Source organism: Meriones unguiculatus, chromosome 21 (assembly GCF_030254825.1).
Source record: "Meriones unguiculatus strain TT.TT164.6M chromosome 21, Bangor_MerUng_6.1, whole genome shotgun sequence".
Lineage (NCBI taxonomy): Eukaryota > Metazoa > Chordata > Mammalia > Rodentia > Muridae > Meriones > Meriones unguiculatus.
The window spans coordinates 10,722,023-10,746,618 of record NC_083368.1 but is presented as its reverse complement, the minus strand read 5'-3'; the positions used below and the strand labels follow the sequence as shown (position 1 = coordinate 10,746,618).

At 40.7% G+C, this 24,596-nt stretch overlaps 1 protein-coding gene across 3 annotated transcripts in view; it reads right to left on the bottom strand.

Annotated features, from left to right (window-relative positions):
• The window catches only part of Prdm5 (PR/SET domain 5), a 153,162-nt gene that overhangs the window by 82,458 nt on the left and 46,108 nt on the right, over nt 1-24,596 (bottom strand). For all 3 annotated transcript variants that reach the window (XR_009588146.1, XM_060373751.1, XM_060373750.1), the window contains exon 3: nt 15,575-15,697. Coding sequence is in view for 2 of the 3 variants with exons in the window: in XM_060373751.1 (XP_060229734.1) it covers nt 15,575-15,697 (123 nt within the window). In the remaining variant the exon portion in view is untranslated. The remainder of the gene's footprint in view (nt 1-15,574; nt 15,698-24,596) is intronic.

Here is a 24,596-nt window from a genome sequence, read left to right as displayed (position 1 = left end):
GCTGAGGTCGAGGTGCCGACGGCTGACTAGGGGTATGCCCTCAAAGGGACCACCTGGCACTCTGGACCCATCCAGTCCCTCCTTTGCTTCCCCCACATGTTCCTTGTGACATTGAGGCCTGCTACAATGGCAGACAAACCATTTGCTTTGGAATTCCCTTCTGTTGGTATATATTTTACAGTTTTATTAAATTAGTTAAATCATTAAGTAATATGTTGCTTCTGTAGTAAAGCATAAGAAAACTAATTAAAGCCCTGTTCCTTTATACAAGGAAGTGATGCCACATAGTTTCTAGGAAGGAACACAGAGTTTTGGGATGCCTATGGTTTAAAGTTTCTTTCTAGACTGATGAGCTATGCGATTGATAGATTAACATCTCCAAATATTAATGTCCTCATCTGTAAAATAAATGTCTTTAATAAACATGTAAATATTTTGTTTTTTTACATTTTAATAAATATGATAAAATAATTACGATACCTCTATTGAAACAATCTGTTTCGTAAGACGGCTGAAAGTATTACTGTGTTAATAGCTGTCAGATCTAGCAAGGTGTCACACCATCATGTGCTATTACTATTTATGTATTTGATGTATTTTTAATTATGCGTATTTATGCTTATGTTTGTGTGGGGTATGAACATGTGCTAATGGGTATCCATGAAATCCAGAAGAGGGCATGGAACCCTCAAGCTGAAGTTACCGGTAGTTGTGAGGTGCTTGGAATCTAACTCTGCAAGAGTACATTTTCTAAACCACCTGGCCGCCTCCTGCTTTTACTGTTATTTAACATAAATTTGAAAGCCAGTGATTAAAATCTTCACTTTCTTTTCAAAAACTGATTCAACTAATCAAGGTTGCCTTGGCCATGCTATTTTTACTAATCTTTGCTTGGCTAAGTTGCTCTCAGCCAAAAATCAAATCCATTTCCATTCCTTCCCAACCACACCTCTGAAGCACCCAGAATTTGATCATTTCTGCTCACTGGTTAGCATACTAATGTGTTGCTATGGCTCTGATTCGGCTTGCTGACTGAGACATGAGGTGATCAGTCACAAGGTCTGAGGAATCTCTTCAACTGAGGAATCTCTCCGAACATGAAGTTTTCACTGTTAACGCTGGGAGAATCCTAGGCAAGCCGAAATAGTTGGTAGACCTAACTATACACTCGGAATGCTCTCCAAGGTCACATTCTCAGCTTAGGTTGGGTCTACCCTTCTTGTGGTGATTGATCTTCTGGCACAATTAAACACTTGTATATGCTAACTATGCTAGTAACTGGGAGACTGTGTCCTTAAGGTGCTCTGCACTCCTGAGCAGGCACTCAGGAGTCTGCACGGAAAGAACGTTTACTTAGGGATCTCAACTTCTGTCTTTGCCTTGCTGCTCCCAGCCTATGCCAGTTGGGCAAGCCTCCTTGTCAGCCAGGACCTCTGTTTCAGCTACAAAGCAGTGATGAGGGCTTACCTTCTCCTTTGTTAGGTTAGAGTCAGTCACAAGTGACAGAGGGTCCATTCAATGGAGCAAAACAAAAATCGCTCATACAACTTTATCTCTCATACCTTATCCCACTTAAGATAGGAGCTCCACAAGAACCAAATATATCTGGGCCCAGGGGTCTTTTCTGAGAATGTTTCTCCAACCAAGGACCATGAATGTAGAACCCCTGTCCAGATGTAGCCCATGGCAGCCAGTATCCAAGTAGGTCTCCTAGTAAGGGGAACAGGGACTGTTTTCTTACATGAGCTCAATGGCTGGCACTTTGACCTCCCCCCCTGAGGGAGGAGCAGCCTTGCTTGGCCACAGAGGAGGACATTGTAGCCAGCCCTCAAGAGACCTGATAAGCTAGGATCAGATGGAAGGGGAGGAGGACCTCCCCTATCAGTGGATTTAGAGAGGGGCAGGAAGGAGATGTGGGAGGGAGTGTGGGATTGGGAGGGAGGGAGGGACAGGACTACAGCTGGGATACAAAGTAAATAAACTGTAATTAATGTAAAAATAATAAATAAATTTAAAAAATAGGAAAAAGAGGAGGCAGAGAGGAATAAGGATGGAATATGAGCAAGGAACAGAAGAAAAAATAAAGTGGCTACAACAGAGGAAAAAAAAAAAGAAAGGTTGACATAAATTAAGAAAACTATCTAAACAGGATGCAATAAGAAACTAGAAAATGAAAAAAAAAAAGAAACTAGAAAATGCAATCTTGTAAGGTTGAGAGTCCTATTCTCAAAAAAAAAAAAAAATCACAGCATTTAGGCCACGCTTTGATAAGAGCTTTTTCTCAGTGACTACTATATTACGCAGTGGTTAGGATCAAATTAGTTTAAGATACTTTCCTGTTAAATTCTTTCTAATTCTATGATGTAATGAACAGGTCCTTTCCTGGAAGTTTGGGAGATAAATCTGACTTGCCGGTCTGGAAATATGGCTCAGTAGCTAAGCACCTGCTGCTCCTTCAGAGGACCCAAATTCTATTCCTAGCACCCACATCAGGCAGCTCATAACTGCCTGTGACTTCAGCTCCAGGAATCCAACACTCTCTTCCAGTCACCTCAGGTATCCACATTTATATGACATATGTGTGTGCTTACACACACACACACCAAAATAAATAAATATAGAGATGGAGAGAGAGATAAATCTTTTTAAAAGAATTATCCTTTCAAATTTCCCACCTCCCTTTATCACCAACATCACTTACAAACCTCAACTTTCCCTGACAATATGTCTGTCGTCCGTACTCAAGCACCAGGCCTCACTAGGATAGATTTTGTGAACTCATGCATGGGAGGTTCCCTTCTGCTATTTGGAAACAGCAAAAGTAACTCTATCTTCTTTCACAAGAAAATATTAATTCCCACTGTGCACAAATAAACACAACTCCAGAGGAGGGCATGGGTGCTTTGGTACTTCAGCTGCATCTGTCTGTGACATAACCTGGTTCTTGTTTACTTGTTGGCAGGCTGCTGTCCACATGTGGATAATATAAGGGAAACCATGATTATACACTTGGCAAAGGCACAATTATTCTATTGAAAAGGCAGTAAGCTGTGAAAATCCACACCATCCAGCTGAAATGACCAGCAGGTAATCCAAAGGCAAGAAAAATCAGCTCCAAAGCAAACGCTGGGTTTACAAATTAATACTTTACACTAGAGTAGGAAAAACTTTGAGCTGCTACTCGACTCAATAGTAATTTGCATAAAAGGTGAAAGTAAAAAGAAAAAGCAAATAGGATAATAATATTTGATACCTACTATCACTCACTTAGCCCTTCTTTACTAAACCCCTGTGTTAAGCTGCATAGATATAAACATCATTTCTACAAAATGAAAAACATCAGGAAAAATGTCTGCAGTAAAAGTAATGACATAAATCTACAACATTAATCTAACAACAAAGTATGTTAAAAATGAGACATAACTACTATCAATGAAGCATTTCAACCTACTCACTTCTTACCACTGCACCACAGCAAGCTGCCATATGACTCCAAACTGCCTACAACTCCCTCACTCTAAGCATGTCTGAGCAGACGGCACACACAGACACATGGGATTCCAATGGTGACACCATGAGCCACATCCAAGCAAAAGCTTTGAAAGTCATCAGTACTGTTCTTTCTGCCAGGAAAACACACAGCTGCAGCAAAGACCTTCGATACCATGTGGGTAACGTGTCCAACCTGGCAGCCGTACACACACAAACAGGAATAACACTTTACTGCTACAAACCATCAGAGCTCTTCCAGACATGATGGTAACTGTAGTCCCAGCACTCACGGGGCAGTAGAAAAACTCAGGAGCTCGAGACCGGCCTCAGCTACAAAGCAACACCTCATCAGAGAAAATAAAGACTGAACAAGCAGTTGTGATGGTGTATACCTCTAGCCCCAGCACCCACAGGGATGGGGAGCTGATGCATGATGCACCTTGAGTTAGAGGCCAGTCTGGGTTACGGAGGATACTTTGTCGGAAAAATATGCAAACAAGTAAGTTTGGGCTACCTGTTGCAGTAGCCTTCACAGTTAAATCACTGACACAGTAACATACAGATTAATAGTTTTAAAATTTTGAGATTAAAAAAATCATCTTGAAAATCACAAAAGTGATATAAGGCAAGAAAAGGACAAGTTGTGTTTAGAATAAGGAAAAAAGCAGAGCAACTTCATGTTTAGACCACATTGGGAAAACACAAGAAAAATAAAATCTCAAACAAGTGCAAAGAAATCTGCCTCCTTTAGGATCAGCCACGCAGCAGGGAACAACACTTCACACTATCCTGGGGAACAGATGCAATCTTAAAAGCCAATACTGTGAACAGAGATCCATCAGTTGCAGGTCCCTAAGCAAATACAGACATCCCTTCTCTGAGACACATGAGAAGAGAGTGCTGTGAGGCAAAAGACAGAGAAACAGACCATAGCTCTGCCTGGAGGAAAACAAAAACAAGCGAGTAAAACTGCAGCTCATCCTTTTTTTTGCTTACAATTTGTTTAACACCACGAAATTTTGGAAAAAAATATATTGCTACAGGGATAGGCAGCTCGGGGAGCCATGTCGCATGTACAGAAGCCAGGGTACATGGCACTGCCCTGCACACACACTTCTACATCTGAAGCTCCTATAACTGACCCCACAGAGCTGGCTTACGTGACACTGGGAGGTTCTCCTCCGGCACAAGGAGGGTCTCGGTCGCCACATTATGTTCTGATATAATATGAACTACAATGTGAGAAACTATACACAGAATGAAAAAGGCTTTGGTCATGAGTCCAAAATTTGATAAACAAATGCATAACTATTTGTAAATTGCATAACTTCCCAATAGGGGTAGCTTTGCATAACTGATCAAATATCAGTCCATATATCACATCATAAAGGAAACATTTCCACTACATAATCATGCCAGAGACCTGGATAGCAGGTCCCAGGCCGCTCAATTCTCTCCCTTACTACATTTGATTTTTTTTAACCTGAATCCTTGATTTGTGGTAAACTCCATGAAGAAAGAGATTATACCTCAAATTCTGAGTATTATTCCCAAGATACTACTTCACACTGTTTTAGAGTTGGCTAAACACTGGTTTCTTCTTCCTCCTGCCCCCTCCGTTCCTGAATTAGCTACATTTCTCACTGCTGTGATCAAATTTCTGGTAAGAACGACTTATGCACTTATTCTAGCTCCTAGTTCACAGTGGCATAGCCCATCATGGTAGGAAGGTTTGGCCACAGCAGAGCGAGGCAAGTGGTCCTGTTGCCTCTGCCATCAAAAGACTACAGGAAGTAGGGATGGGCTGAGATGCCTCAAGGAAGGTCTCTGCTTCCCTGTGGTAACTACCTCCACCTAGGTGGGATCAGAGGTTGAAACACTGCGCCTAAGGGTTCTATTTGACATACCATACGGCTGTGCTTGGAACTGTATACTCCCAAGGTCAGGTGACCTACCATAGGCATCTTGTTGTTGTTTTTTTTTTTTCTACCTAACAAGACTGCAAAAAGCAATAATGTCATTCAGGGAAACAAAAGCAGCTACAAAACTGGGTTGTGGCTCAATTTTTGTTCTTAACAAATTTTAAGTAGCACAATAGTTAGCCAACAATTGGGGATGATGTAGCTCTAAAATGAAATATAAAAGAGTGGCTGAGAGTGTGGGTGAGGCCAAAAAAGAACAGAGTGTCTGGAGACACATGTGGCTAATGGACTGGAGGTTGCTGAGGAATCTAGTCAAAGGAAGTAGAAAAATATTGAGTGGCTTCATAACACAGTCCACTGAGACCTGAGGAAAAACCACCAACTACAGAAGAGGAAGAAGTCAGGGGAGCGTGCAGAGAAAAGCACACTGGAGGTAAGGATGTAGACATAGTGGGGAAGAGGAGGCAAAGGCCTAAGATGAGGGCAGCAAGTTTCACTTACACCTGGAAGCAGAAGCCTGTTTCAAAAAGCAGATGGGACCATTAGAGAATGCTCTCTAAGCTGAAAAAGGAAACAGAAGAGTTATGTTTGTAATGGAATGAATGCGTGACATCATGAGGTCAAGATATGTTAGTATTATTTTTACCCCCTTTCTTAACATTCATGAAATAGGGATATGTTTTTAGAATCTTGTCTAAACTGTAGTATGTTTTCAAACATTACAGGAGCTCCACAAGAAGATGAACAGAGCCAACTAATCAGGGCCCAGAGGGCCTTGCTGAGACTGAAGGACTAACCAGGGGCCATGCATAGACTACACATAAGTAGCCAATGGGCAGGGGAGAAGGGGCTTTCTGTGACATGGTCTCTATTGCCTGCCTTTTGATCACTTCTACTGCCTGCCATTTGATCACTTCTCCCTAATAACACTGCCTCACCAGGCCACAGGGGAAGAGGATGAGCTCAGTCCTGACGCAAGTTGATATGCTGGGGCTGGATGGTAGAGGGCTTCCCTTTTCTGAGGAGTAGGGGAAGAGGGAGGAAGAGTGGAACCAGGAAGAAAGGAGAGAGGACTACGATTGTTGTGTAAAGTGAACACATAAATTAATTATATAAAGAAATAACCAGACAACTTAATATTTTTCCATAGTAATATCATCTTAATCAGTGAACTCCCAAATAGGTGCCATCGGTCTCAAACAGCTGCTCAGCTCTGGTTTTCCAGTAAGTTGTACAGATGGAAAAATGGGCAGCTTTCAGTATTGCACAGAGAGAAAACTACAGACTAACAGGTAATAGTGCTCTAATTTTTCTTCTCTGGGAACATCATATAGTGTAGCTTCAAGTTTCTTTGCCAATCTAGTACAGGGATTTTGTGCATTTGTTTTAACAGTAATAGTAGAGAAATGTATTTAATCTTGAGATGCCTGATGCAAAAGTCTTATAATGTGATAAGTTTTGATGATAATTTGAAGTACCACAACTTATGGAAAGTCATGTCTTTGTGCTTGTCTGCTTTGGTTACACTTACCAAACGACTTTCTGGGACTAAAATATTATCATGAGGTCACCCCTAAGGTTTTGATAATGTTAAGCTACACTGATTTTAAAAAGCGCAATTTGCATGCTTTAACATGGAACAAAGTGTTTCAAAGGATGATTTTATGTCAACATTATATGCACAACCATTTCCATGAGCTGAAAATGATATAAACACAGACACCCAAATAGGAACAAGTATGATAAAGGTAAAAGCAAGATCTATGAAATTGTATTATATTCCAAAATATAGAAATGGGAAGGGGAAAGAGTTAGGAAAACCTCTCAAAGCACAGCTAGAAAAGAACTGAAGCAACTGTCAGCAAAACTGACCACCCCTTTCTGATCTTGACTCTGAATGAAAATATGATAGGTGTATAAAGACTCATCTCAAGGACCTTACTCAACCACAGGGGAAAAAACGGAACATAAGGCTTCTGTCATCGTTGTGCACACGAGAATATTAAGTAATGTAATCATCTTAACCTAGCTGAAGAAATCATAGGCATGTCAGCCAGACAAATGCCCAATTAATTAAACATGAGACGGTGCACAGGGTTGTAGCATAAATCAGCCAAATGATAGATACAACCACTTTCTAGATGTCTGTGATTATTAACTACAAAGCTCAGTGAAAAAGGAGGACATGGTCAAATCTCACAGGGACCTTTCCCTGGACTCTAAGCCTTCCTGATCTCACAAACCTTTAGAGCCAAGGCCACAACTAAATAGAAACCTCATTTTCCCCTTCTTTATTCCCAAGACTTCAGTGGATGACAAAGATAATCAAGATGACCAAATGAGAGCTCTAAGACCACTTTTGTCCACCTGCTTTGTGAATCAGTAGACTGCAGAGTCTCCAGAATATACATTGACTAACATAAATCTTAAAGCTTCTTTTGAATAAGTTGTAATTTACTGATGAAATGCAATTGCTTTATGAAGTAGTAGTTTTCTTTGAATAGAAATTGCCCTTGAAAGCCTAATAGCCATTGATGAAAAAGTAAATACAGCTAATGCTAGTATTCAGTTAGCAAATTCTTTCATTTTGTTTCATTTACATCTTCTTACTATCTTAGTGAAACTACTGACAATAACCCAAAACTCACCATGAAATGTACCTCCAATTTTGAAAAATAAAAACAGAGCCATTTCCTCCTTCATGTTCACATAAAATGAATGATGCCCAGCAGCAAGCAGCAGGCAAGCTTAATTGGAGACCCTGTATTCTAGTGTCACTGCACATATACATTTACATGAACATACATGCAATTATCAGTTTAATTTCCTCCCTGGTAAGTGGACTTGTTTGGTTTCATTAGCTTCAATGCATCTATCATTGCACTTTGTAACAGTTAACAATTTGTAAACTTCCGTTTTCATTTCTACCACACCTCTTAAATTTTTATTTCTTTTTTTTACAATCACACATTTTTTTCATTGTATTTTTATTATTAATTACAGTTCATTCCCTTTGTATCCTACCCGTAGCTCCCTCACTCTTCCCCTCCCAATCTCAACCCTCCCTCTTCTCTTCCCATGCCCCTCCCCCAGTCCACTGATAGGAAAGATCCTCCTAACCTTTCATCTGATCCTAGTATATCAGTTTTCATCAGGACTGGCTGCATTGTCTTCCTCTGTGGCCTGGTAAGGCTGCCCCCCCTCAGGGGGAGGTGATCAAAGAGCAGGCCAATCAGTTCATGTCTGATAGTCCCTGGTTCCCCTTACTAGGGTACCCACTTGGAGACTGAGCTGTCACGGGCTACATATGTGCAGGGGTTCTAGGTTATCTCCATGAATGGTCCTTAGTTGGAGTATCAGTCTCAGAGGAGACCCCTGGGCTCAGATTTTTTGGTTCTGTTGCTCTCCTTGTAGAGCTCTACTCCCCTCCAGGTCTTTCTATCTCCCCCTTTTTCCATAAGATTTCCTGCACTCTGCCCAGAGTTTGGTTATGAGTCTCAGCATCTGCTTTGATAGTTTGCAAGGTAGAGCCTTTCAGAGGCCCTCTGTGGTAGGCTTCTACCATGTTCCCTGTTTTCTCCCTCTGCCGATGTCCATCCTCTTTGCCTTTCTAAATGAGGATTGAGCATCTTACCCAGAGTCCTTCTCCTCCTTGAGTAGCTTCTTTAGGTGTACAGATTTTAGTGTGTTTATCCTATATTATATGTCTAATATCCACTTATAAAAGAATATAAACTCTGTGTTTCTTTCTGCTTCTGGGATACCTCACTCAGGATGATCTGTTTTTTAGTCCCCACCATTTGCCAGCAAATTTCATGATTTCCTTGTTTTTAATTGCTGAGTAATATTCCATTGTACAAATGTACCACAATTTCTGTATCCATTCTTCAACTGAGGGACATCTGGGCTGTTTTCAGATTCTGGCTATTAGTAATAAAGCTGCTTCAAACATGGTTGAGCAAATGTCCTTGTTGTATACTTGAGTGTATTTTAGATATATGCCTAGGAGTGGTATAGCTGGATCTTGAGGTAACACTATTCCTAATTGTCTGAGAAAGTGCCAGATTGATTTCCAGAGTGGTTGTACAAGTTTACATTCCCACCAGCAATGGAGGAGGATTCCCCCTTCACCACAACCTCTCCAGCATGTGTTGTCACTTGAGTTTTTGACCTTACTCAGTCTGATGGGTGTCAGGTGAAGTCTCAGGGTCATTTTGACTGTATTTCCTTGCTGACTAAGGATGTTGAGCATTTCTTTAGGTGTTTCTCTGCCATTCGACATTCCTCTGTTGAAAATTCCGTTTAGCTCTGTACCCCATTTTTTAATTGGATTACTTGATTTGTTGCGATTTAACTTCTTGAGTTCTTTATATATTCTGGACGTTGGCCGTCTGTCAGATACAGGGTTGGTGAAGATCTTTTCCTAATCTGTAGTCATAAAACAGCATTCTTCTATATCTAATATGATGTTCACTGATCCTCAAATACAAATATTCCATTATTATATTTATTAAAAATGATTTTCAATCCCTCCCCCATTTCTTCACAACAAACCTAGATTTCACTCTACGTGTCTTGCTTTTTTAGGTTGCATTGGCTGGTAATCAATTGAATATCAGAATTAACTCTTCTATCTGTTGGAGGGTTTAATTTCAAAATGAAGTGACCATCTCATCTCTTCTGAGTAAGATGGCTTGAAGCCTATTTTGTCATGTAGTAGAACATCAGTGTTTGCCAGTTCCTCATTCCATTTGCTTGGGATAACTTTTACTCTCCTTTTACCCCAAAGTTGTATCCTTAATAGTTATGTGCATTTCTTGGATGCAAAAAAGATATGGACCCTGTTTTTCATTTAAATCTGTTACTTTCTGTCATTTCATAGGTAACCAACACAGTTAGAAATGCATACAGATGAGCTGTATAAACCAAAGCCATTCAAAAATAATTCAAAATTCATACTCTTAAAAAGCGACTCCTTGGTTATGGGTCTCAGCATCTGCTTTGATACACTGCTAGGTAGAGTCTTTCAGGGGCCTTCTGTGGTAGGCTCCTGTCCTGTTACTTGTTTTCTCCTACTTCCAATGCCCATCCCCTTTGTCTTTCTAGATAAGGATTGATCATCTTACCTCTGGTCTTCTTTCTTGTTTATCTTCTTTGGGTGTACATATTTTAGTATGTTTATCCTATCTTATACATCTAGTACCCATTTATAAGTGAGTATATACCATGTGTCTCTTTCTGCTCCTGGAATATATCACTCAGGATGATTTTTCCTAGATCCCACCAATTGCCTGAAAAATTCATGATTTCCTTGTTTTTAATTGCTGAGTTAATTCCATTGTGTAAAAGTACCACAATTTTGTAGGGAATCATATGAATGAAGGAGGAATTACTATAACCTAGAGGGGACAGGCAGCCCCACAAGGTCCAAATATGTCTGGGCACAGGGGTCTTCTCTGGGACTGTTTATCCAACCAAGGACCATGCACGGATATAACTTACAACTCCTGCTCAGACATAGCCCATGGTAGCTCAGCATCCAAGTGGGTTCCCTAATAAGGGGGACAGGCATTGTTTCTGACATGAACTCAATGTCTGGCTCATTGAGCTTCCCCTCCCCTCCCCCAAGGGAGGAGAAGCCTTGCTAGGCCACAGATAAGGACATTGCAACCATCCTGAAGATAACCTGATAAGCTAGGGCCAGATAGAAGGAGAGGAGGACACCTCTCTCAGTGGACTTGGAAGGGGGCAGGAAGGAGATGAGGGAGGGAGGGGAGGATTGGGAGGGAAAGAGGGAAAGGGCTACAGCTGGGATACAAGTGAATGTGTAAAATTATTTAAAAATAAAAAAATATTTTTAAAAGAGTGACTCTTTGAACATACATATTGGTGGAATGCCCTTAGAAACAAGTTCATACTGTGACAAAGTAGAGATGGCCTGTGCTAAAACTACAGTTAACCACTGCAATGGGTTCTGGGATCAGAGATCCAAAAGGTGTTCTCATCAAAACTTAACACTCCACAAAAAAAAAAAAAAAAAAAAGAAAGAAAGAAAAAAGAAAAGAAAAAGAAAATAGCTCCACAATAATGTTTTATTAATTCATCACTTTGAATGACTATTTGCAGGGTCTATAAAATACTGTGCTTGACTTTTTTTCTATTGACATAAGATATCTGTCTTAGCTGTATGTGCTCCTTAAAAAGGAGCTTCAAGTTGCCTAAGGCCAAATTTTGTTCCATTTGCTATCAATGATGTGATAGGCCATGCTCTTTGCACAGAAAGCTATTTCAGAATGTGTTGGAGGGTACTTTTTCTTCATCAGTAACTTCTATTAAAACCTTTTGTTCTGTGAGGATGAAAAATGTAAGGTCTGTAAATTATGTATAAAGGACATATTTCCATTTTCTCCTTCTCAATCTTTGAGTTAAAGCTTATGTCAAATAGCAGTAATGTCTTGGTTTATAGTGACATTTTCTCAGGAGGAATCTCGTTTTTTTGTGGGAGATATGTAGAGGGTACAAATGTTAACTACTATTTTCCAGAGTGATTCACATGTGGTTAATTACTAATAAAACTGATACTAGATACAGCCCACCCCAACACTCCCTCAGCAAGCTAATATGCTGACTGCAATTGTACAAGGCTCAGGAGATCTGATAACCCATGCTACAGGGGAGTCGGTGGCTACAGGAGCGCTGAACTGAGGCCAGAAGCAGAGTGAATCTGTGTTGCTATTTGAGCAGTGTCTAACTGTTCACCACTCAGAACAGCTTCATAACCCAGCCTGCCTCACAATATGGATGAGAACACAAAGGCTTCCTTCATGTTCCAAGGCCTCCATAAACACCAAGTCACTCTTCCACAACAGCAAGCGGGAAGACAAGTCTGGAAACAGGTCCTGAAGAACACGAGATATAATACTACCTTGGACTTTCCAAAAAGAATCAGTTTCTTTTCCAAATAACATAATTCACTATTTTAACTAAATAATTTTAACCAAGTATTTTTTCTATTAAAAAAGAAAGAAAAATAATACAAAGCCTAGAAAACACTGACTTGTCCATTTTTTTTTTCAAATATCAGACACATGTTTTCATTTAGTGTTTCAAAATTAACTCTCCGAAGTACCAACACTATTCAGATGCTTTAGAGTGCTTCTGCATCACTTACAGACATACCTTTCACATTTAGAACTTTCTACACTAAGCTGGAAACATTTCCAAAGTCTAAATACACACTTCCACTGATTATTCCATAAAGAACACGTGGGAAGAACTATTTGCTCAATAGATCCTTCTTCAGCAATTCAGAGACTCAATCATCATTTCCAAAGCAAATTCTCAAAAATCAAATAAATCGCAAAACTACAAATATAATTGAGTCTCCATGAAGGAGTTCCAATTGTCTGCCAGGACAGTCCTGAAATCCTTAATCCCTTGTCCATAAAAAACTGGACCAAGTTTTGACGTTTTCCACCAAGTGAGCCACAGAGCCACAAGTGTTTCTCATTTACCCTGCCCCTGGGGCATACAGCTCAAATAAAAAATTTCCTGAATACCCCAAATTTCAGATGCAATTTGGAATGCAAGTGATTCATAATGTAATAAAGGAAACATCATGCTCTTGTCTTACCCACTCAGAGTTTCAGAAATGCAACTCTCAGGAGAGCACCCTTACCAATTAGAAGGCTGGCTTTGTTGTCAGGCAGGAGACCTAACTATCATGCTCTTTGCCCCTTACTCAAATGTGATTCTGAAGCCTCAGCAATCTGTTCCTCCAGCTACTGTTCACGGGAGAAAGCTATTACCTCAAGGGAGCCAATAACGTCCCTATTGTTTACCACGAAAGAACCCAAAGTAATGGTGCATCCATTCCCATTAAGAAAGGACCTGACAGTGGCCTCTGTTTTAGATCCAAATTAAATCAAGAGTGAAATTTCACAGAAGCTCTTGTCATCTTCTAATCCTGCCCTTAACTGATTCCCTTCTTAAGTCATTAGTTACGTCCTGAGGGACCACAACTGCCAGTGGTTTTCTTTCACAGACTCCATTTCCCTCTCAAGGCAAAGAATACAGTTGACATAGGGGAGTTAAAGTGGTCAGTGAGTGTTCCACAGGAGAGTGATATCTGTGCCTTGGGAAGGGCATATATGAATCATACCAAAATCAAGATATGCAGTGTCCACAATGTGTTAAAAATACAAGACACAGTAGAGTAGCATGTGGATGAGAAAGGATCAATATCAACACAACCACAACTATTCCCATTAACTCAATGGAGGTTAAAACAAAATGCACAGATAGGACACTCTTCAATAAGAACTGTGGACGGGGTCTGAGGCCCAGTGCAAAGCTCGAAACAAACACCCTGGCAGTTGGAGGGAAATTACTGATTCTCACAAATAATAGTGTGTGGTGTGTGTGTGTTTACTGTGTGTATCTTAAGCACAGTAAGGAGAAATAGGTGGCTTAAAATAAATTCCCTAGTAATTCTGATAACAGTAACATTTACACAGGAACAAAGTGAACATGGCAATTGAATTCATAACTACAGATGCCATGAGACTACTTTGATCAGGAATGTGAAAAAAGATAAATATAATAGAAAAAGTAACTATTGCTTACACATGAATGAAAAATGAATCCACTACAATTGTGTTTAGATCCTTGTATCAAGGATAATCCAAAATACAGTTTGACAATATCTCCTGTCAAAAATTTCATATTTTGTTATACCTTAGCTGTTTTAGAAGAGCCAGGACTGTGTTATCCACACACACAGAAATACATTGATTTCTCACCCTTGTATTTAAAGAGAAATTGCTTAGCTGAGGACAGAAAACTGAATACTGAAAAACTGTATTTTTTGTTGGATTAAAGTTAATGCTGTGGATTTTCCCTCACTGTATTTGTTTTAGAATTAAGTGTAATCACTATGCTAGTCAATAAATTTCTACATTAAGGTTTCTATAAGCAACTGTCACATACTGATGAGGAACAGTACAGTAGAGACAGTTTGCTCCTGTACTTCTCCTTGCCTTCTTGTTTCTGTGAGCCATGAAGTCTTCTTCTGCAGTTCAGAGTCTAGATGGGAAGCTTTACATGGGATAACTCAGTTTTCTATCACCCTAGTTCTCTTGGCCATCTGATCGGCCTTTTTTGTATAGGGCCATTCTAAACCTGCCTCTTTTCCATTTGCCTTTATTTCCATTGAGCAACTGCTTTGTTCAACTCATAATATATACAGGAACCTAATGGTATATGTGGCGGTATACTAGGATACAATGAAAGACTTCAGTAAAACATGGTTCCTACTTGTGGCTATCAATTTTACTTAACTGGGCATATAGTGATGGACAGTTGGGTAAACCCTATGTGTGTGCATGTATGAAAATGGTTTTAAATGAGAGTAACATTTAAATCAGTGTCCTTGACTAAGAAATACTGACTACATTATGGGAGTGGACCTCATTCAGTCAGTTGAAAGTCTAACACAAAGCGGTCTGTCTCCCCCAGATTGTTCATCGTAAGAGAATCACTATCTCCTCAGCTTGTTCAGAGCAGATTTCCTGGCTCAACAGGAGCTTTTGGTCCTTGGATTCAAATTGAGACATTAGCTCTGCAGATTTTGGACTGGCCAGGATCCATTACTGTATGAGCCAAATGTTTATAATAGATCTGCATAGAAACATGCTTAAATGTATCCCACTGGATCTGTTTATCTAAAGAAGTCTCAACAGCACATGATCCCCCACGAGGCTCAGTCTGACTGTGGGGGAACAAACTGTCTCCAGGAGGCCTTTCTCGAAGAAGAAGCCACAGCAGACTACGATGATCCGAAGCAACTAGCAAACCAAACTGCTATCAGGAAACACACACCGAGGAAAATCAAAGTATTTGAAGGCAAGCTCTGCCAAGCACAGTATCAGACCATGTAATTCATTCCCCCAAGACTTCCAATAAAGCGAGCAATCTGGTTTTAGCTGACAGTTCAGTTGCCTTTTCCTACATATGCTGACTAGATGCTTTCTCTGCTTTTATGAGTTAGGTAGTGTTATTTGAAGCTGATCAGAGGGAAAAACTGAAGACGTGGAGTAAAGTTATAAATGAATTCATTACTCTCATGGCGCATTGTACAGATATGAAGCCAACAGGCTCACCTGAATGGCAGCCAGGTTCTTCTGCCCCTGAGACGGTGCCTCGTGAACAAAGCGAAGCCAGTTGGAGTGTCTCGGGTTGGTAGCATCCAAAATGTACAGAACTTCTCCCTGGCTCCCACGGACCTAAAACGAAAAACAAGAAGACTCCCGTTTCCACAGACATCCATATTAACCATTCTAAATTTACCAAGGGTAAAATACTACGTACTTTTCAGAAGCACGCACCTTTTTAGTTAGTGAGCAATGATAAATGTTAAATTAACAGCACTCACGGCTTGAACTTTATGTATAAAGAAAGTCCACTATTTAAGTTGGGAGATGTCTGCATGACTCACAACTGTTCTCAAATTTCAAGACGTCTCATGTTTTCTGTGTCCTTTTTGGCAGGTGTATTTGAATATACATGTAATAATCACAGTCGTTTGGGCCATAATCACAACGCGACTCATCTCACAGAAGAGAACAGCACTGCCTCCCAGGCGACAGCAGTGGAGCCAGAGCAATTCTCGTCCATCTGCTTGGTGAATTATCTTTACACGGGAGAACTGGCCAATCTAACCAGGAGGAAGTGACAGCTCACAGGAATGTGCTTTTCTACGGGATAAATGAAATTTTGTCTTTTAAACATACTACCCATATATTTCTGGCGACAATATTTTGACATTATTTTATTTTGCCTCTAGGCATAAGCGATTGCTGGTCCACCATAACAGATATTTTAACAGGAGAAGAAGTAACAGGAAGGAAGGAAGGAAGGAAGGAAGGAAGGAAGGAAGGAAGGAAGGAAGGAAGGGAAAGATGGGGGATGAATCAGTCCATTTAACCCTCTTTTTTTGTAAATGTATTCATTTATTCATTTTACAACCGGATCAGAGCCGCCTCCCTCTTCTCTTCCCAAGATACCTGGAATCTAGTGTCTCCGAAACCCCTCCAATATTAGTTACTTGACCCTGGCCCACTTTAATAACAGGCATCATCTCCACCTGTGTTTACGTATCCACCAGAGGAGGGAAGGAGAGAGGCTGTGTTCAGAGATTTGTACTCAGCAGAGAACACAGGTTCAGTTCTCAGCACCCACACAGTGTTTCACAACCCTCTGTAAACTCAAGTTTTGGAGAGTTTGACATCCCCTCTGACTCCTTTGCACACTAATGATACACAGACATACAAGGAAGCAAAACAACTCACAAACCCAAAATAAAAATAAATATTTTAATCCAGCAGAAATGTGAGGGAATGAATGGTTTTCACTCCAAACATGCAGCCCACATAACACAAATGTAAATTTTAGAAACGAAGCTTTACAAACTTGAGGTAAGAAAAAAAAAAATCAAAGTCAACAAATCCAAGTGGCAAGCGTTCTCATGGTACATTTGCACATTTACTCATTCAGCAAGCTACTGGTGAGTCATAAACCGCCTGGGACTAAAAGTGGCTCAGCAGACAGAGTACTAAGACTTGTACTGCACAACGCTTCAGAGTAAACAATATACAATGAGACGTCATGTCAACATCAACAGGAACAACTGAAAGTGGTAAATAAAGCAGAATCAGAAAACTGAGTAACAGGAGAAAGACCAGGAAAGCACCATTGGTTGAGTTTTTTTAAAGTGCAAAAGGAGTTAAAGAAAGATTTCCAAACAGAGAGATCAGCAATCAAAAGCAGCAGAAAGCCTTTGGGTTGTAAAAATCTTGATGTCCACAAGGAACAATGAAAAGGTTGAAGAAGGTCCAATGGGCACAGGTGAGAAAATGATGGACATTGAGATCAACTGGCAGATGACATGTCACCCACAAACATACAAACATAGAAGCCACCCACACACTCACTATGAGGTATGTTCATTAATTTCCACCCAAAAATCTGTTACAAAGTCATCAGGTGAGTGCATGGCAAAAGGAGAAACTTCAAAATTCCAACATATACTAATGTATAGGAAAAAATTCAGTTAGATTTCCCTGATATCTGATATCTGCTGTTTCTCAAAGAGCTATTTTCTCAGAAACCAAGCAGTTTGCAATCATCTCTTTACAATTTCTCTAATAAGATTTGTAATGATCACTGGAGAACAGAAATTTAATCTTCAGTATTTTAGCTGATAAAAGAAAATCTGAGGACAGTAAAAGTCTCAAGTGTTTCTTCTATACTTAGGTGTAGAACTGTGAGAATTATAATTCTAATTAAATAACAAATTCGTATTAAAATTTCCCTGCCTTCCTGCTTCAAGCCTCATTGACCCATGGAGAATAAATATCTGCTTATAAGTGAGGATATACCATGTTTGTCTTTCTGCTTCTGGGATACCTCACTCAGGATAATCTTTTCAAGTTCCCACCATTTGCCTGCAAATTTCATGATTTTCTTGTTTTTAATCGCTGAGTAGTATTCCATTATGTAAATGTACCACATTTCTGTATCCATTCCTCAGTTGATAGACATCTGGGCTGTTTCCAGATTCTGGCTATTATGAATAAAGCTGCTACAAATATGGTTGAGCAAATGTCCTTATTGTGCTTGAGCATCTTTTGGATATATGCCTAGGAGTGGTATGGCTGGATCTTGAGGAAGCGCTATTCCTAATTGTCTGAGAAAACACCAGATTGATTCCCAAAGTGGTTATACAAGTTTACATTCCCACCAGCAGCGGAGGAGGGTTCCCTTTTCTCCACATCCTCTCCAGCAGGGTATCGAAGCAGACGCTGAGACGCATAGCCAAACTTTGGGCAGAGTGCAGGCAATCTTATGAAAGAAGGGAGAGATATAAAGACGGGAAGGGACAGGAGCTCTGCAAGGAGAGCAACAGAAACAAGAAATCGGGGCCCAGGGGTCTTTTCTGAGACTAATACTCTAACCAAGGACCATTCATGGAGATAACCTAGAACCCCTGCACAGTCGTATCTCATGGTAGTTCAGTCTCCAAGTGGGTTGCCTAGTAAGGGGAACATGGACTGTCTCCAACATGAACTCAGTGGCTGGCTCTCTGATCACCTCACCCTGAAGGTGGAGCAGCATTACCAAGCAACAGAGCAAGATAATGCAGCCAGTCCTGATGAGACCTATAGGCTAGGGTCAGATGGATGGGGAGGAGGACCTCCCCTATCATTGGACTCAGGGAGGGGCATAGGAGAAGAAGATGGAGGGAGGGTAGGATTGCGAGAGGTGGGAGAGGGGGCTACAACTGGGATACAAAGTGAATAAATTGTAATTAATAAAAAAATAAATAAAAACCACAACTATTGTTGAAATCCACATAGCTATCAGTGAGTAAGAGAACATGTGTTTGTCAATGACATCATCTTCACTTGAGGGGAAGCCCTAGTCAAGGACTTTACCTGGGCCCCTTGGCGCTACATCCATTACTCAGCATTTTATACCATAAATCATTAAGATGTGCTTGATATTTGAACTCAGTGAAAGGATGCCAGCTAGACATTGGCAAAAGAGTCTCAGGCTTCCTGCAGTGAGCACATTGAAGGTGGATGTCTGTTCATTCTTCATGTGTTCAGTTTTGCTCAGGCCCCTTGGCTTTAACTGCTTTCAGTCAGTGCACTGCTCAGTATTAACTGTCAACTTGACAGACCATATAATTATCTGGGAGATGACTGCTGGGCATGCCTGTCAAAGGTTATATGGATTACAGTAACTGAGGTGAGAAAGCCTCCCACCGTGGGCAGCACCATTCTCTGGGCTGGGATCCTGGACAGTGGGCGTGGAGAAAGGGATCTGGGCAGAGCAGCATTTCCCCACCACTCTGTTACTCACCAGGGGTGCCACGTGACCAGCAACTTCTCCCCTGCCAGGCACAGCGGACTATAATCTGAGCTCGGAACCAAACAAGAGCCCACCCTCCTCAAGCCGCTTCGTTCGTGCATTTTATCCTGGCATTAGGAAAGGAAACTAACATAGTCAGGGTTAGCATCTTGCGTTCAGGTTTGGTTCACCAGATGTACACCTTTTCCAGCTGACTGTTAACCTCACACAGTCCATCTTAAGAGAAATGCACAACTTAACATCACACTGAAATTCTTCTGAAATGTGTTATTTTTAATATAACGTTTTATTAAAAATAAATCATAAATTTTGTTTTGTCTTGTCTTGTTTTTTATTTTATTTTAAATTTATTCCGTGAGACAGGGTTTCTCAGTGTAGCCCTGGATGTCCTGGACTCGCTTTGTAGATCAGGCTGACCTCAAACTCACAGTGATCCACCTGCCTCTGCCTCCCTGAGTGGTTGGGATCAAAGGTGTAAACCACCATGCTGAGCTATAATTTTTTTTTATTAAGTAACACTTTACACTTACAGTTGATTTATATTCTCATAAAAATAACGGTGATAAATTATTATACACTGTGCAAATCTTAATATTTAAAAACCTCTCTTTGCTCGTTCACATAGTCAGTGGCTATATTACTGCAATCATCTGCAGTCACAGAGTGTTAAGTGTCCCATCTTGGTTCTTTATTGAGCACTGTTCTGGCCTCTGGCCTACAGCTCCTATAAAGTTGTCGCATCACCTATTCCCAAGACTACAACTTCCTGCCCTTCTCACAATACACTTGCTCACAACTCTCTGAAGGAAACATCCTTGCTTTTTTCAGTATATGCCAATCAAGACAACCACAGGCATAGAGCTACCATTAAAGTCACCATTTATCTATCTTAATTTCACCATGAACCCTGAGGTAATGCATTTGATATTTTTGATATCTAACAAAGAAGACTGAAAATTCTTAGTAATGCTTCCTGACAGCTCATGAGCTTTGCGGCCAAAGCACAAAACTAGTTTCCCAAAGACCATCTCCTTTTCCTTGAATTTTGAAGGAACTGAAACAGCTTATTATTGTCCTACTTATGACAGAAAGTCTTCTACAAACTGGGAGTCCAGAATGAAGTCAACATTTTCATAGTAAAATCATCGCAGTTCAGAATTATGTCAATGTATACAGCTTTCCTACACTAGCGAAACAAAGAAGTTGCCTACAGCCAAAGGGAAACACCCTATGTGAAGTAGAAGACAAAATTGGGCTGTTTCACATCTCTGTGCTCAGCACTTCAGTCAGTGAAAACTGAACCCAGCAGGAATGTTCCTGTCTCCAGCCCATGCTCAATGTCCAAGAGGAAGAAAAAAAAAAGTGTGCATTCTTGCTACCACAGGAATGCACCTTTTCAACATTCAATACTAGTGAAACCAAAGAAAAGCCACAGCTGACTTCATCTTCCAACACAGCTCCTTTCAGACGAAGACTTGGTTAGTGAAAAGCTTAGCATGTGAGCAGAAAATCAAGAATCAGGCGGGTAGGGTAAATCAGCTTCCCTTAAAGTTCAAATTCTCCTTGTTAAATTAGGTCAGCACTAGACAAGGAATCTTCTTTATTTGGATGTTTACCATTAAAAGAAGGCTCTAAAGCAATCTATTTATTTATCCTTATGTCCTTCTGTCGGCTCCAATGCTGAAGTATTTCTAACTCATGACCTACATATATACCAGCAAGACTCCAAAAGCAAAGCAAATCAGTCAACCCCGACCACCCCAGCCTTGAGGAGAGACTGAGCGCTACAGAGCACCGCTTACAAGACACGTCTTTCCAAAACAGTGGTTGAGTACTAAGACTGACAGCACGCATGTCTTTCATGCACAAAACGTCACGCTTTAATTTAAATTCCAAGTACTTTTTCTGTGATTTTTTTTTAGCTGAAGGAAGCCATATGCCTTGCCTTCGGAGCTTAATTAGTCAACTGTCAAAATACTTTATGAGTGCTGAAAGGCAAGAGATTTTGGAGTAAAGTCTAATGTAACAATGTTATCAAATTTAAACCAAAAAAAAATAATCAGGAGGGTTATCACTAGCAAACTGATGGTGTCTACTTTCTAAGCACAGAGTGTGTTTCTCTTGGTGGTTTTTCATGTTTGGGTGCTTACAAACACCAAGTGTCAGTACAGGAGTTAGGAGTTGAGGAAACAGAAGACGTGAGTTTATGCTGTCTCCTAGAACCCTTTAAGTGATCTTTATTCCATTGTCTCCTTTATAAAACAGTTCCAGATGGGTGTGGTGGCACCTCATGATAGCAGTGTGGGTTCACGAACAAGGCACAGGTCTGGACTTTGTGAGTGGGAGAGGAGCAGGTAGAACTAGGGTACGTGATTCTTAGGTTCTATAGACTGCATCATGCTCTTAGAATATGAACACATCTCTGCCAATCAAGTGTTTCCCATACTAATTTTTATAATCATCCAGTAATCATAATTCTATGCTAAAATACTAGAAAGGTTGTATCCCTTATTGGTTCAGAACATTCATTGTGCTTAACACTTGGAACTTAAAGGTATGCCAGGAAAAGCTTTAGAAGAAATATTACAACATAGCTTTTTTTTTAACTTAATTAACATTTGAGTAATGTTAAGGAAATGTGAAACCTTGTTTAAGCTTATGAAGTATTTTGGGGCAATATGAAGTTGATAGACACATTCATTGCATTAATGAAAAACATCCAGTACACATGGCTTCAGAGTGCACACAGGTCATGTGGTGGAGCAAGGAGAAACATAAATCCCCAAGCAGAGAGGACACTGTGAAGGGCCCCAAAGCCCACCCTCTGATTGCTTTCTGGTCACTGAACCATGGCGCAGGGTGGCTGTATTCTTACTGCTGGTGATCCTCACAGCAGGAGGGCAGATGACAGCCTGACCCCACCTCACCTCTGCTCCTTAAATCTGGCAATACATTGTTCTGATATCACTGTAAAGAATTCCATGTAAAGAGCAACGAGTCCTCCGTCCCAGGGACACCTCCTAGGAAGTCCTCACACCTCTTATTGACCAAGACCAACCAACAAGACTTCCAATTGTTCCAACCAACAAGACTTTTAATTGCTAAAAGCAGAAAAGGGATTCCTCCTAAGGTGGTATTAGATTATAAAAAGGAACACAGACTAATTAAGAATTTGTTTGTTTTCACCTCCATCGGTTCTTGGCAAGAAAAGTTCTTGGTTTGGAGGAATGTTCTAACACTGACCCAATATCATAATTGAGTTGTTTCCGAGGTTGACTTAGTATCTATCCTCAAATACGTTCTTCACATACTTTTGTAGTTGTCTATCCCCTCATACAAATGTCTGCTTAAAAGATCAGCCTCTGACAGTCTCAGACATGAACTCAGTTGCCTGCTCCTTGATCACTTCTCCCTGGTGAGGTGACCTAGCCAGCCCACAGAGGAAGAGGATCCAAGCAGTCCTGATGAGACCTGATAGGCTAGGGTCAGACAGTGGGGGAGGAGGACCTTCCCTATCTGTGGACTAGGGAAGAAGGATAGTGGAGGAAGAGGGAGGGAGGGTGAGACCAGAAGGAGATGAGAGAGGGGACTACAACTGGGGATACAAAGCAAATAAATTGTAAATAATAATAATAAAGAAAAAAAGACCAACCTCTGACGTATTCACATACTGACTCACCCTCTCACCACAGTTCTCTTTACCTTCCTTCCACTCCATTTCCAGCAGAAACTCAGCCACAGTCTATGAACAGATCAGAAGCTGGTCTTTTTTTTTTTAAGTATTATTACTATTATTATCATTATTTACAATTTATTCGCTTTGCATTCAGCTGTAGCCCCCTCCCTCATCTCCTCCTGGTCTCACCCTCCCTCACTCTTCCTCCCCTATCGCTCTTCCCTAGTCCACAGATAGGGGAAATCCTCCTCCCCTACTCTCTGACCCTAGCCTATCAGGTCCCATCACGCAGCTAGCCCAAGCAAAGTAAGAGACTGCAGGAATGAGACAGATGCTCAAGAGTCAGATTTTGCAGTGATGGAAAACTCCTTTTTGTTTAACATTTGTTATTCTTAGTGGACATGTGCTTTGGATTTTATAGTCAAGTTCATTACATGAAAACTGAAACATGCTGGGAAAGAATTCTACTTTAAAGAACAAATAACTGTAACAACAACTAATAGTTCTGGAGCGTTTATCATGTGCCAAGCACACAGTAACACAATAGAAAAAATTAAATCTAGTCAGTTCTCAAAAACTGCTCTGTGAGAGCGGGTCCTCTCAAACCTAAGGGACAAGTTGAATGAATACCTTGGGGAAAAACCTTCAAAGCTGTTTCTGGACCGGGCTTGAAGCACGCCCATTCAATTATGAAACCACTTCATTACAGTGCGTTACTCTGTGTACAACCTTGCCACCAGTTGCCAGCTACTGAGCAGATTTCTAAGAATAACTTTTTACAATGCCCACCAGTGTGTAACTGTCCCAGCATCTGAGAATTGCTAAAAGTAGAAAAGAGATCCCTTCTAAGGTGGTGTTACATTATAAAAAGGAACACAGACTAATTAAGAATTTGTTTTTCTAAACTGTAGAATTCTCACTTCCTCATAAGGAGTACAGGTAGAGTGGAAACATGAGACGACTTTAAATACGGGAGTTTTTCCAGTGCTGAGACAGAAGGTCTCGAAGGTGCCTTGACAAATGTCACCAAGGGAACTAAGCATTGAAGCAAGTCTCTAGACAGTAGTCAGCAGTGAAAGGAGAAACAGCCTTAGAGTCTAAGGCAGTAGTTCTTAACCTTCTTGAAGCTGCAACCCGTTAACACAGTTCCTCTTGATACGGTGACCCCCAACCATGAAATCATTTTTCTTGCTACTTCATAACCATAATTTTGTTACTGTTATGAGCTGTAAAGTAAATATATGTGTTTTCCAATAGTCTTAGGCTACCCCTGTGAAATGGTTGCTCAACCACCCAAAACATTGCAACTCAGAGGTTGAGAACTGCTGGCCTAAGATGCAAATGCAGCCATACTGAACAAGGTTGGAAGCAAACAGATGGTCAACCGCTCCATAAAGAACCCAGGCCTGGGGCTGGAGAGATGGCTCAGCAGACAGAACTTGCTGTGAATGGACTCCGTTCCCAGCACCCACATGACGGCTCACAACTGTATGCACCTCCAGTTCTAGAGGATTCAACAGCCTCTTCTATATTCTAGCTTCTGCAGGCACTGGGCACTCACATGGTACACTCAT